The following is a 15,373-nucleotide window of genomic DNA, read 5'->3' as shown; positions in this document are numbered from 1 at the left end:
ATTAAACACAAAGAAATCATATTAAAAGCAGCAAGGGAAAAACAACAAATAACACACAAGGGAATCCCCAGCAGGATAACAGCTGATCTCTCAGCAGAAACTCTACAAGCCAGAAGGGAGTGGCAGGACATAATTAAAGTGATGAAGGAGAAAAACCTGCAACCAAGATTACTCTACCCAGCAAGGATCTCATTCAGATTTGATGGAGAAATTAAAACCTTTACAGACAAGCAAAAGCTGAGAGAGTTCAGCACCACCAAACCAGCTTTACAACAAATGCTAAAGGAACTTCTCTAGGCAAGAAACACAACAGAAGGAAAAGACCTACAATAACGAACCCAAAACAATTAAGAAAATGGGAATAGGAACATACATATCAATAATTACCTTAAATGTAAATGGACTAAATGCTCCCACCAAAATACACAGACTGGCTGAATGGATACAAAAACAAGACCCATATATATGCTGTCTACAAGAGACCCACTTCAGACCTAGAGACACATACAGACTGAAAGGAAGGGGATGGAAAAAGATATTCCATGCAAATGGAAACCAAAAGAAAGCTGGAGTAGCAATTCTCGTATCAGACAAAATAGACTTTAAAATAAAGACTATTAGAAGAGACAAAGAAGGACACTACATAATGATCAAGGGATTGATCCAAGAAGAAGATATAACAATTGTAAATATTTATGCACCAAACATAGGAGCACCTCAATACATAAGGGAAATATTAACAGCCATAAAAGGAGAAATCGACAGTAACACAATCATAGTAGGGGACTTTAACACCCCACTTTCACCAATGGACAGGTCATCCAAAATGAAAATAAATAAGGAAACACAAGCTTTAAATGAGACATTAAACAAGATGGACTTAATTGATATTTATAGGACATTCCATCCAAAAACAACAGAATACACATTTTTCTCAAGTGCTCATGGAACATTCTCCAGGATAGATCATATCTTGGGTCACAAATCAAGCCTTGGTAAATTTAAGAAAATTGAAATTGTATCAAGTATCTTTTCCGACCACAATGCTATGAGACTAGATATCAATTACAGGAAAAGAGCTGTAAAACATACAAACACATGGAGGCTAAACAATACACTACTTAATAACGAAGTGATCACTGAAGAAATCAAAGAGGAAATTAAAAAATACCTAGAAACAAATGACAGTGGAGACACGACGACCCAAAACCTATGGGATGCAGCAAAAGCAGTTCTAAGAGGGAAGTTTATGGCAATACAATCCCACCTTAAGAAACAGGAAATATCTCGAATAAACAACCTAACCTTGCACCTAAAGCAATTAGAGAAAGAAGAACAAAAACATCCCAAAGTTAGCAGAAGGAAAGAAATCATAAAATCAGATCAGAAATAAATGAAAAAGAAATGAAGGAAACGATAGCAAAGATCAATAAAACTAAAAGCTGGTTCTTTGAGAAGATAAACAAAATTGATAAACCATTAGCCAGACTCATCAAGAAAAAAAGGGAGAAGACTCAAATCAATAGAATTAGAAATGAAAAAGGAGAAGTAACAACTGACACTGCAGAAATACAAAAGATCATGAGAGATTACTACAAGCAACTCTGTGCCAATAAAATGGACAACCTGGAAGAAATGGACAAATTCTTAGAAATGCACAACCCGCCAAGACTGAATCAGGAAGAAATAGAAAATATGAACAGACCAATCACAAGCACTGAAATTGAAACTGTGATAAAAAATCTTCCAACAAACAAAAGCCCAGGACCAGATGACTTCACAGGTGAATTCTATCAAGCATTTAGAGAAGAGCTAACACCTATCCTTCTCAAACTCTTCCAAAATATAGCAGAGGGAGGAACAGTCCCAAACTCATTCTACGAGGCCACCATCACCTTGATACCAAAACTAGACAAGGATGTCACAAAGAAAGAAAACTACAGGCCAATATCACTGATGAACATAGATGCAAAAATCCTCAACAAAATACTAGCAAACAGAATCCAACAGCACATTAAAAGGATCATACACCATGATCAAGTGGGGTTTATTCCAGGAATGCAGGGATTCTTCAATATACGCAAATCAATCAACGTGATACACCATATTAACAAATTGAAGGAGAAAAACCATATGATCATCTCAATAGATGCAGAGAAAGCTTTTGACAAAATTCAACACCCATTTATGATAAAAACCCTGCAGAAAGTAGGCATAGAGGGAACTTTCCTCAACATGATACAGGCCATATATGACAAACCCACAGCCAGCATCGTCCTCAATGGTGAAAAACTGAAACCATTTCCACTAAGATCAGGAACAAGACAAGGTTGCCCACTCTCACCACTCTTATTCAACATAGTTTTGGAAGTTTTAGCCACAGCAATCAGAGAAGAAAAGGAAATAAAAGCAATCCAAATCGGAAAAGAAGAAGTAAAGCTGTCACTGTTTGCAGATGACATGATACTATACATAGAGAATCCTAAAGATGCTACCAGAAAACTACTAGAGCTAATCAATGAATTTGGTAAAGTTGCAGGATACAAAATTAATGCACAGAAATCTCTGGCATTCCTATATACTAATGATGAAAAATCTGAAAGTGAAATCAAGAAAACACTCCCATTTACCATTGCAACAAAAAGAATAAAATATCTAGGAATAAACCTACCTAAGGAGACAAAAGACCTGTATGCAGAAAATTATAAGACACTGATGAAAGAAATTAAAGATGATACAAATAGATGGAGAGATGTACCATGTTCTTGGATTGGAAGAATCAACATTGTGAAAATGACTCTACTACCCAAAGCAATCTACAGATTCAATGCAATCCCTATCAAACTACCACTGGCATTTTTCACAGAGCTAGAACAAAAAATTTCACAATTTGTATGGAAACACAAAAGACCCCGAATAGCCAAAGCAATCTTGAGAACGAAAAATGGAGCTGGAGGAATCAGGCTCCCTGACTTCAGACTATACTACAAAGCTACAGTAATCAAGACAGTATGGTACTGGCACAAAAACAGAAATATAGATCAATGGAACAGGATAGAAAGCCCAGAGATAAACCCACGGACATATGGTCACCTTGTCTTTGATAAAGGAGGCAGGAATGTACAGTGGAGAAAGGACAGTCTCTTCAATAAGTGGTGCTGGGAAAACTGGACAGGGACATGTAAAAGTATGAGATTAGATCACTCCCTAACACCATACACAAAAATTAGCTCAAAATGGATTAAAGACCTAAATGTAAGGCCAGACACTATCAAACTCTTAGAGGAAAACATAGGCGGGACACTCTATGACATAAATCACAGCAAGATCCTTTTGGACCCACCTCCTAGAGAAATGGAAATAAAGACAAAAATAAACACATGGGACCTAATGAAACTTCAAAGCTTTTGCACAGCAAAGGAAACCATAAACAAGACCAAAAGACAACCCTCAGAATGGGAGAAAATATTTGCAAATGAAGCAACTGACAAAGGATTAATCTCCAAAATTTATAAGCAGCTCATGCAGCACAATAACAAAAAATACAAACAACCCAATCCAAAAATGGGCAGAAGACCTAAATAGACATTTCTCCACAGAAGATATACAGACTGCCAACAAACACATGAAAGGATGCTCAACATCTTTGCTCATTAGAGAAATGCAAATCAAAACTACAATGAGATATCATCTCACACCAGTCAGAATGGCCATCATCAAAAAATCTAGAAACAATAAATGCTGGAGAGGGTGTGGAAAAAAAGGAACACTCTTGCACTGCTGGTGGGAATGTGAATTGGTACAGCCACTATGGAGAACGGTATGGAGGTTCCTTAAGAAACTACAAATAGAGCTACCATATGACCCAGCAATCCCACTACTGGGCATATACCCTGAGAAAACCATAATTCAATAAGAGACATGTACCAATATGTTCATTGCAGCCCTATTTACAATAGCCCAGAGATGGAAACAACCTAAGTGTCCATCATCAGATGAATGGGTAAAGAAGATGTGGCACATATATACAATGGAATATTACTCAGCCGTAAAAAGAAATGAAATTGAGCTATTTGTAATGAGGTGGATGGACCTAGAGTCTGTCATACAGAGTGAAGTAAGTCAGAAAGAGAAAGACAAATACTGTATGCTGACACATATATATGGAATTTAAGAAAAAAATGTCATAAAGAACATAGGGGTAAGACAGGAATAAAGACACAGACCTACTTGAGAATGGACTTGAGGATATGGGGAGGGGGAAGGGTAAGCTGTGACAAAGTGAAAGAGCGGCATGGACATATATACACTACCAAACGTAAGGTAGATAGCTAGTGGGAAGCAGCCGCATAGCACAGGGAGATCAGCTCGGTGCTTTGTGACCGCCTGGAGGGGTGGGATAGGGAGGGTGGGAGGGAGACGCAAAAGGGAGCGGATATGAGAACATGTATATGTATAACTGATTAAATTTGTTATAAAGCAAAATAAAAAATAAATAAATAAATAAATAAATAAATAAAATAAATATATATATATGTCCTCACGCCCTGTAAAAAAAAAATACACACACACACACACACACACTCACACACACATACCAGCAGCACAGGGTGATATACTGGTGAATGAAAGTTTATACAGGGTTTGTAAAAGTTTCGTCTGAGAATATATACTCACAAATGTGCTCTCACGTAGATTTGGAGTATGCATCTTTCCTACACCATGATACAGGAACCTACAACCTGAAAATTTAACATACAATATTCTTGCCAGTAATTCTTCTGAGATTCATGCCTCCCATCTCCACCCTAAAGCTTAACCCAGGAGGCATGAGATTCCAACAAATAAACTCCTAAGAAAAATATGTTCACCACCCCAAATTACCAAATAACCCCCCCAAAATTCATCATGTAAAAGTCAACAGATATATAAAACAGATGTCTGAAAATAGATTTCAGATAATAGGACTACAAGATATAGAATAAAAATTTAGTATATTTTAAATTATTGAGGACATAAAAAGAGAAATTAAAAATATCTTAAAATTATGATCACTATCACAAAGCCAGGGAGATTTGAAAAATTACCACCTGGAATTTCCAGGAGTAAAATAATTGAAATAGAAAACCCAAAAGACAGATTAACAGCTAAATAAGACCTAGATGAAGACAAAATCAGTGAACTAAAATATAGAGATAATAAAATTATTAATAAAGCAGGACTAAAAAAAGTATAAAATATGAAAGTCATGAAAGATAGAATATGAAGGCCAACATTTATTCATTTCAAGTTCAAAAGAGCTATGTATTTAAGATGTGGGCAAGGCAGACAATATAGAGACCAATGGGAAGAGAGAGAAATAAGATATTTAGTGATTTTTAAAAGATGCTTGATCAAACCTTGCCTGAAGCCCTTTCCATTCCTCAGCTTTTATATTGTTAGCCTATACATTTTTAAAATTATTTAATCCCATTTATGTTGAGCATTTTGTTCTTTGCAAGCTAAGTTTTCCTAGCTGATATTGGAAGAAAATAAAGATTAGACTAAGAAAGTTTAAAAAAAAAGTACCTGACCATTAAACATCTGGAAAAATAGACTCAGACAAATCCAGCTAAAAGTTAACAGGGAACAACACTTCTCCCATATTGCAGCTGCAAAGTATCATAACAATCACCTCTTTGGGTGACTACTGCTTTTTTACTAAGATGCTTTGGTTTCTAAAATCATTAACTATCAAAAACTGTTTGTTAGAAATTATATCAGTAAAGATGAAACATCCCACTCTTGCTTAGAGGATCTAAGCCCCTCTGATACAGAGGCAGCCTCAATTTCCAACCCAAGTGCAGAGCTTCTAATAAGGGGTTTCTGGATACAATATTCCACATTTACCTTAACTTTGTAGTTCCCAAGGAGACAGAACCTTAGATCCACTTCACAGTCCAGAGTTGATTTTAAACCCTTTGCACACAGCCCAGCTTTTCTCTGAGCCTATCCAAACACTGCTTTATTTAAATTTAACCTAAACTCCTAAACTCCATTATCCTTCAAAATCCTGGGCTTCCCTGGTGGCACAGTGGTTAAGAATCTGCCTGCCAATGCAGGGGACACGTGTTTGAGTCCTGGTCCGGAAAGATCTCACATGCTGCAGAGCAGCTGGGCCCCTGCACCACAACTACTGAGCCTGTGCTCTACAGCCCGCGAGCCACAACTACTGAAGCCCACGTGCCTGGAGCCTATGCTCTGCAGTGGAGAGGCCACCGCAATGGGAAGCCCGCGCACCACAACGAAGAGTAGCCCCCGCTCACTGCAACTAGAGAAAGCCTGTGCACAGCAACAAAGACCCAATGCAGCCAAAAATAAATAAATAAAATAAATAAATTTATTTTAAAAAATCCTATAATAACCTCTGTCTTTTCCTTTATTGGGTGAGATGCCCCACAGTTCCCCTGGAATGCAGTCTCCCTCATTGCATTGGTACAATAGAACTGACTTTGCTGAATAAAAGGTCATTTCTGGTGATCTTAGGCTGATTAAGCTAGGACAGGAGACAGGGTGAAGCAAACCAAATAAACCAAAATATAAAATTATATTTTTAGCATTTGCCTAAAGATAGTCATAGAGAGAGGAATGGAAAAGAGAGGAACAGAAAAGGTAAAGGCTAGTTAGAATCATTTGGTTGGACTGAAACTAGAGAGGGTTTTCATTGATGATAGCTTCTTGGAGAAGGCCAGCCTTGAAGAGAGAGAGAGAGAAAGAAGTTCCTTCATGTTCCATTAAGAACATGGAACTAGTGGCAGAAGTGCTTAAAGAAAAAAAGCCCCTTTGCTTCTCTTTGCAGCTGCACATACCCTTCCAGACTGGGACACTTCCTTGTTCCATGCGGGCGGCCCATGGGGCTCCCAGTAAATTGAGTGCAGCCTAAAACAGGTGCCAAAGCACACTCTGGGATCCAGCTGCCTCCCAGGTCTAGGGCTGAGCTCCTGGGCTGTATTTTCATCAGTGAACTGGCAGTCATAAATGTCAAGCCCTGATCAGCATAATCCCCTTAGCTCTTCCAGCTTAGTTCACAGCAAGGAAAGGTGGCATCAAGATTTCCTATTTTGGAAAAAAAAAAAACCTGCTGAACTTGGGCTGGCATAATATTAGCAGTGTTAACGTTCTATATCGCTTTTATCTCCAGTAAGTTCGAGATTACTTAAGCATTTGTGGGAATTAGATTTCTTTGTAATCAAGACAAAGCACAACATTTTGGTACCTTCTCTGGTTGCTAAGCATGGCTGTTTTTCAGGTGGAGGAACTAAGCAGAGCATATCTGGTGTAACGCTGCAGTAAAAATAAAGTAAAAACTGAAGCATCATGAAGATGTAGCTCTCTGGTAGCCTCTGTTTCAAGAAACCCCTGTTACCCTCTCTTGCCTTCTTCAGGTCCTATGGCTTCAACCTTGAAAAATAAAGGTCATCCCCATCCCCACAATGCCTAGGTAGGCGGCTCAGAGTGCCTGGAACTCAGAGTATTAGTACAAATAAACACAGAGGAAAACTACACAAAAACCAAGCACAACTGCATTTTTAATAGCTTGAAAACTTTTCTACCCCTAACTAGTCAAACTTAGATTACTGTAGCCTCCTGGGCTCTCCCAGTTCATGTGTATGCTTTTCTTGTTTTCTTTTTTTGTGTGGTACGCGGGCCTCTCACTGTTGTGGCCTCTCCCGTTGCGGAGCACAGGCTCCGGACGCGCAGGCTCAGCGGCCATGGCTCACGGGCCCAGCAGCTCTGCGGCATGTGGGATCTTCCCAGACCGGGACACGAACCCGTGTCCCCTGCATCAGCAGGTGGCCTCTCAACCACTGCGCCACCAGGGAAGCCCTTGTTTTCTTTTTTATACCAAGTAGTTTATTGTCTGCTGCTGCCAGTTTATATAAAACAATTACCCTTGTGAAACAGAAATTCATGAATATTCAGAGACGTAGATGTTAAGGACTGACAAAAGTACAAGTCTGTAGAGTTCGGCACGTGTTATAGAGACAGGCTTTTGTACTGGCTTCAAATTCAGCTTTCCTTTGAATATTCACCAGTTTATGAAAAGTGGTTTAGAAAACCTTGCAAAGATCCATTTTACTACAAAAAGGAACAGACTTTCTGAGGTCTGAAGGGATTTGAAGATACTCCAGTCAGCAGCGGGTCATGCTGAGGATTCTGCAGACAGAATTGTTTCAAATCCGCAGCTGCCTGGGAAACCTTCACAGGGTTGAGCCCGGCCTCCAGCCCGACCTGTTGACCCACTTTCTTCATAGCAGCGACGGTGGAAGGACCAGACATGGCGCACGCGACAGCTGGGCAGATCAGCATGCCCACGTGTATGCTTTCCTAAGCAATTTTTAATGCCAAATATGTTGATTTTCTTGACTAAAAGCATTCTGAAGAAAAAGCATTGTAAAGGTGTGTGTGTGCGCGTGTGTGTGTGTGTTGGGGGGAGAAGGGTGTTGATTCTAAACTGAACACTGAGAGATTGTTTGAGGACACAACTTTATTTTATAGCAATAATTTTTGGCATTTTAAATAACTCAGATAGGTCATGCATGGATACCCTCTATCCCCAATGGAAAGCATCATCACACAATTCCATCAGCTTTGCAGAAGGTGCAAAGCTCACCTCACCTGCCAGTCTCTACGGGTGTCAGCCTTGCATGAAAACATGACAGCCAGCATCTCAGAAAGGAAAGAGATCTGCCAATTCACCTACCTTGTATGTTTCACAGACAGGAAATTTGAAAAGGTTTCAAGTCCCAAAAGTTTGGTTGTTTATACTGATCCTGCCTCTGATATGCTGCCCGGGCCTGCCACCTGTCAATTTTGTCCAACCTACCCAAAAAAGGAAGCTGGAAGGGTGCATGTGCCATTACTGTAGAATATGGGATATTAAAATAAAAAATATTCCAGCTCTTTGATTTCCTTTGATTTTGTGGGTAATACAATAACCAGAATGAGATAGCTGAAACCAATAAAATCTGATTTATAGCATTAAAGGCAATCTTTATAGCACTTATTTATGGTACATTACATCTAAAATCCAATTTTACAGGCTGATGTTTGAAACTTTCTTTCAATCATAAATACACTACATACACTGTACCTCAGTGCCATAGAGTTAGATTATATAAATGTCTGTACCCCCAGAAGGTATTAAAATTTGGTTACTATGGTGGTGAATGAGCTTGACAGTAATTTTCCTAACCAAGTCTTCAACCAAAAAGATCCAGTCAGCACTTGATAAATACTGAAACTGCTAGCACTCCTATCATTAAACCAAAAAAAAAAAAAACAAGAAAAAAAGAAAAAATCACTGCTCAGATAACTCTATATTCTGGAATTAAATTAACTGAAAAGAAGTCGTATAGAAATGTGATCATTGGTGATGCTGAAGGATACTTGCGTTAACGTTGCAGGGTATATTTTCAAGCCAATGAGCAAAAGTACTTTCTTGCACGACATCATCGGTATTAAGAAAAGACACATGGCTAGGTCTACACATGCTACTTTGGAAATATAACCTGAAGTGTCTACATTCATACACTTGAATGTTGAAGACTATATTCTGTTCAATTACTATAATCATTGTCAAAGAGAGGGCAAAGAATACATGTTGACTTTCAGAGAACTGTCATTTGAATCTTAAGCAACTTCTCATTGATTTAAAAAGGGTTTTATCTTTAAAAAAATTCAACTCTCCACACACTTTGCTTGCCATGCATCAGATAAACATAAAGAGAGGCTGGGATCCTCGCCTGGTCTGATGAGCAAGCGAACTCTTGCTCTGTGAGAGATCACATCCCTCAGCACTGAAGTTTTGTTTCCTAAATACATTTCAGCCTCATTGTCATCCAGAAATATGTACCATGCACCCATCATCTGGCTTATGTGCTATGCTGATAAGTCATTCGAGAATAAAATTCAGGACTCAAATATATCAATAAATGACAAAAGGTGGCAGAAATAGTGAATAGATTCAATACCCAAATAACTGCCAAGCGTTGTCCTATGCCAGGAGTGCATTGGGATACTGTGGGGCTTGAAGCTAATACAATTTGAAGTCCTCCTTAAAAAAAAAGAATACCTGGGCTTCCCTGATGGCACAGTGGTTGAGAATCTGCCTGCTAATGCAGGGGACACGGGTTCGAGCCCTGGTCTGGGAGGATCCCACATGCTGCGGAGCAACTAGGCCCGTGAGCCACAACTACTGAGCCTGCGCGTCTGGAGCCTGTGCTCCCCAACAAGAGAGGCCGCGATAGTGAGAGGCCCGTGCATTGCAATGAAGAGTGGCCCCCGCTTGCCACAACTAGAGAAAGCCCTGGCACAGAAACGAAGACCCAACACTGCAAAAAAAAAAAAAAAAAAAAAAGAATACCAACTTCAAAACTTAATATTATTTATAAGGGACTTGTACATGTGAAAACCAGACACTTAAGCCTCATTAGTGACAAAGTAAAAGTATTTCTGGATCTTGTTTTTCCCATATCATTTCTGATCCTCACACAAGCCCAGCAAGGACAGCATTATTCTTCAGATGAGGACGTGAGGCTCAGATGTGTTGCCCCAGAGGACTCTGTTAGGAATCCGTTCATTAGGATGCAAGCTCAAGTTTGTCTCTCTTGAAACCCATGCATACTGTTGCGTTTCAGTTTAAGTTAATGGAGGTTTGGGTTGTTATCACCTGTAGTTCCCCAAGATGGGGTGGTGTTCTTGTTTTAGCCCCCAGAGAATCCTCTACAGCAAGTGAAGGCTTAAGCGTGAATCACAGTCACCTGGAAGTCTTGTGAAGTCACAGATTGTGAGCCCCACCTCCAGGGTTTCTCAATCAGTAGGTCTGGGTGGGGTCTGAGAATTTCCCAGGTGATGTTGATGCTGCTCGGCCAGCACCATGCATTTAGCTGCTGACCTTGAGAAACTGAGCTAATTCCAGCATTCTGCCCATCTATCTTCTTCCTCCAGTGAAACCACAGTTACTGTAGTTCAGGAGTACTTAATCAGCTCAGCTAAAATGGAGCTAAACCCCAACCCTTCATGAAAGATTTCAGCTGGACTAACAGTAGCTGGAATACAAAATATGCTGAGAAGGAAAAATGTTAGTGAAGTATTATGTTGGAAGAAAAGATAGTATTAAGATGCAATTCAACAATGAGAAACTCAGTATATTTAAATTAGCCTCACTATAGCACAAGTTAAAACTGTTATGTAATGGTAGTTAATGAAAGCTCATATAAATACCCTAATTTTTCTGTAAACTAATAGAAAAATAGAATCAATGAATATGGTGAGAAGCCAAGGAAAGAGAATCACCAGGTGGGGGGTGAGGGGAAACTAAGGGACTAAGGGCATGAAATGTCATTTGAAATTGAGTTAGTAGGGTTTAATCAAGGTATTTAAATGCATTCTACAAGAGAGTACAACTTACATTCTGTATTTAAGTGATATTCAATATAATGATGATGGACTTTTATTACAGGAAAGCTATTCAGTGATGCTTATGAAACGACTGTAGACAAATTATCTCTATGACATACTACAAAAGTCACATCCATAAATTAGTTTAAGATGTCAGCACTAAGTATATTCAGGTTTGAAAGACTTTAGTTCACTCTGAACTCTTAATGACCCTTGAATATGTTTACGGAGAGAAAAGGTGATCCTTTTGCCATTAGTATCTCATGGATTATTCTGCAGTAAACATCCTGTGTATTTGCTCTTTGGTTGGAAGCCTAGGGGGCTCTTGGTTTATTCAACAAAGAATTATTGACGCTTACTATGTACCAAGGATACACAAATTAATAAGATACTTATTCAAAGAATTAGCCAACTACATTATCCTCTTTCTATTCTACTTGAAGAAAGGAAATAGAATTAATACAACTATCTAGTAATTCATCTCAGAGAAAGAAAAATAATTTGAGCTTTGGGTTTATGGACTTCTGATAGGTGTGCAATCTATAGGAATGGATGGTCAGAGATTCCATAGTTTTCTCACATAGTGATCTTTGTATTGGATAAAAGACTAGGTTTTAAGAAATAATGTGAAGGTGGGCCCCTTGTTATAATATTTTCTGCTTCCAGGAGCAGAGGTTCTTGGGCAGGGTTTGTGTGCAGTGGAGTTTACACAGGAGTAGTAAAGAGTAGGAATTGGTGGCGATTCTGATAATGAGAAGAAATTAAGAGTTTTTCCAAATAGGATCACAGATTTTCAGAAAAGGAACCAGTGATTTTCTGAGGAGCTGGTAATAAAATTTGCCTTTGATCTAAAATGATACAAAAGAAAGTTCCGCATTTTCCTAGAAAATGTACCATCAGTGGCAATAAATCTTAGCTCTAACCTCCTGTCAATTATCTACCTTATGGATCAGTGCACAAGAAAACAATGAATTCTCAACAATTATCATGGGATACAGATACCTTCACATAAGAGAGATTTCATAAGAAAATAAATATATGCTCTATAATATCATTTAATACCACTCTTGCTTTCTAAAAATGACTTCTATAAATTTATTTTTCACTCCACATTTCATAGGCAGATGGTTGAAAAAAATACCCTTTAGCAAAAAAAAAAAAAAAAAACCCAAAACAAAAAAGCCAGTTTTTCTTCCCAGTGTCAACTGTGTTTCCATTAATTTACAATATCTGAAAATAATTATTTTCATTCTCTTTAACGTTGTTAGCAGAAAAACAACAATTTTTGTGTAGTATAATTAGGGAAATAAAAAATTCTTATTAGAAGCAGATCATTTAAATGATGCAACTGCCTTACCAAGTAAATTTCAGGTCACATATATCAAATGGTGCCACGGCCAACATGAAACCAGCTTTTGGTACATTCCATCTGAGGGGATGCTGCCCATTTGCAGAAAGCCTAGGATAACATGTCCAAATGCACTTCACACGTGTCACAAGGTCTTAAAACTTTCATGCTTCACTGAAATCTTCTAACCGATTCCTCTAATGGTTGTGTTTATTCTGCTTCATTTACTTTCAAGTTCACATCAAGTCTCAGAACTCTGAACTAGGAGAGACCATGGCGATGATTTAGTCTCTTCCCTTCCAAATCATCTTCAGGTGTGATTAACTGAGACCCAAAAAATCTAGTGAGATGTCCAGTGTCTACGTCTGGGTGATGAAAGGGCCAAGATTGATCGAAACTCTGGTCACATGACTCACTGTCCATCGACGTTGCTCTCACTGTGCCATTTGATCAATGATCTTCACAGAGCCCTGACACCTTCTTTGGAATTACATGTTCTCAACAGCAATCTGAGTGCAATGCATTTGAAGAGCCAGTAAAAAGAGAAGCAGGAATTTGTACATGGAATTCTTGAAGTAGCTACCCTTTGTCTAACCCACAGAACTATTACTAGGATCAATTAATATAATGTAGGTAAAGTGATAAAGTGACAGGCTTTGTACACCAGAAAGCATGATACCGATAAAAGGAATTTTCAAGATCATGAAACCTAAGACGCTATTCTGTGAAAGTTTTGTAAAGAAAAACCTAGATGTCTTGCCCAAGATGTATGGAATATCACAAAATATCTATGGCAAATTGTACGCACAAATAAAATAACTGGATACATTTTAAAGATATAAACAAATGTTAAGAATAATCTGATTACAAAAATGTATCTGAGATGGAAACAAATCTGAAATTCAGCAAAAATTTAACCAGTGTTTGTAGAACTTTGGTTGCTTTCTAAAACTGTAACAAAATGTCAATTCTCAGAGGAAGAAGTTAAAAATAAAACCATAATCTCACATTTTCATAATTAAAAGGAAATGCATTTTCAACTGCCTATAACATGATAACATCATTTCCTGTCAGCAATTTTTATACAGATGCAGTTCTGAGCCTTCAATGGTCTTAAAGCTATTTATAGCGCTAATAAGAAATGGGATTCTCACAAATTAACAGACCTTTTTCTCCGTGAAAGACGAAACTGAACAAAGATTTACAACGTGGGAAGTTTCTATTATTCATGCTTTTTTTCTGTCTGGAAAGCCTGTAACCCACTATCATCACCAATACCCACCCCCGACGTCCTGAGTCAGCCTTGCAAATACTCGCTAGCCCTCTTAAGACACCTAACTTCCTCTCCTCCATCGAGCCTTCCTTGTCACCTCTCTGTCTTTGCCTGGTTCTCCAAACACATAACTCTATGTTCCTGCTGTCCCCTGCTAATAATCTTTGTACTTACTTACTAGTCTATCACAGTTCCCCGGACTTTGAACTCCATAGATGTAGGAGTACCTTACGGATATGTGTACTCACAGCACAGCACAGTGCCTGGCACTTGTGATGATCAAGATAAGCTTGCTCACTTTGATAAAGCTAACCTTCCTCATCAAACAGCTTTTTACTGACTATTTCCCACAGTGAAATTAAAACGAGGAACTTTTAGAGACAAGCTTTCTTTTGATGAATTTGCTCAACTCAGTACATGACCATAAAAAAGCAGTCAAGTATTGAATATTTAGTATTTACTGCTGAGTTTACAATAACAGTGTTCTAACAGAAAATGGCATCATGCAGGCAGATTTAAAAAAATCCAGAAAGCACACACACAAAAAGTTGTGTATTCTCAAAATAAATAGTATATGGTGATTGAGCAGAAACAAACTTTCTGATTTTTATCTTTCTGTATTTCCACTGGTTTCTAACACAGGAGAGATTCTATACCACCACCTCAACGTAATGTGGTCAAAGTTTATTTATTCATTGAACACTGAGCCAGGCCACATCCTAGGTACCAGCTCAACAGTGGACAAAACAAAGTCCCTGCTTTCAAAACACAGCACAACTTAGTAGTGGTGAGGGATGTAGACCACCTGGGTTTGAGTTCAAGCTCCATCACATACGAGCTGTGACATCTTATGTAAGTTACTTAACCTCTCTGGCTGCAATTTCCTAGTCTATAAAAATGGGAACAATATTACCTACATCATGGGTTGTTATGAGTATTCAGTGAGTTAATATTTGTAAAGTTCTTTAAAGAGTGCCTGGAATGTATGATATAAGTAAATGCTTGACAACATTTCAAGGTGCTTCAATTCTACCAAAAAGAGACAGACACTGGGAGGGAGGGAGAGGCAAGAGGGAAGGGATGTGGGAACAGATGTATATGTATGACTGATTCACTTTGTTATAAAGCAGAAACTAATAAAAAAAAATTAAAAAAAAAGAGACAGACACAAAACACATACATATGTAATTGGTCACATGGTGATTACTGCTGTGAAGACAGTAAGAGGGGCAAGGGAAGAGAGGATGGAGGTCCTTGCTCGCTCACACAAGGTGGTCTCCCCCAGAAGGCCTCTCTGATAATGTGACTTT

At 38.5% G+C, this 15,373-nt stretch overlaps 2 protein-coding genes across 2 annotated transcripts in view; both read right to left on the bottom strand.

Moving 5' to 3' along the window:
• Positions 1-15,373, bottom strand: part of HS6ST3 (heparan sulfate 6-O-sulfotransferase 3) — a 701,826-nt gene that overhangs the window by 196,436 nt on the left and 490,017 nt on the right. The window lies entirely within an intron of this gene.
• Positions 8,119-8,319, bottom strand: LOC132477743 (guanine nucleotide-binding protein G(I)/G(S)/G(O) subunit gamma-5-like). Its single transcript, XM_060080248.1, has one exon. The coding sequence runs from the start codon at positions 8,317-8,319 to the stop codon at positions 8,119-8,121; it is 201 nt and encodes a 66-aa protein (XP_059936231.1).

This window comes from Mesoplodon densirostris, chromosome 17, assembly GCF_025265405.1.
Source record: "Mesoplodon densirostris isolate mMesDen1 chromosome 17, mMesDen1 primary haplotype, whole genome shotgun sequence".
NCBI lineage: Eukaryota > Metazoa > Chordata > Mammalia > Artiodactyla > Ziphiidae > Mesoplodon > Mesoplodon densirostris.
This window is presented reverse-complemented; position numbering and strand designations above follow the sequence as displayed.

What these genes read in the sequence shown, in the direction of transcription:
- LOC132477743 (XM_060080248.1), bottom strand. Translation starts at nt 8,319, where the DNA reads ATGTCTGGTCCTTCCACCGTCGCTGCTATGAAGAAAGTGGGTCAACAG.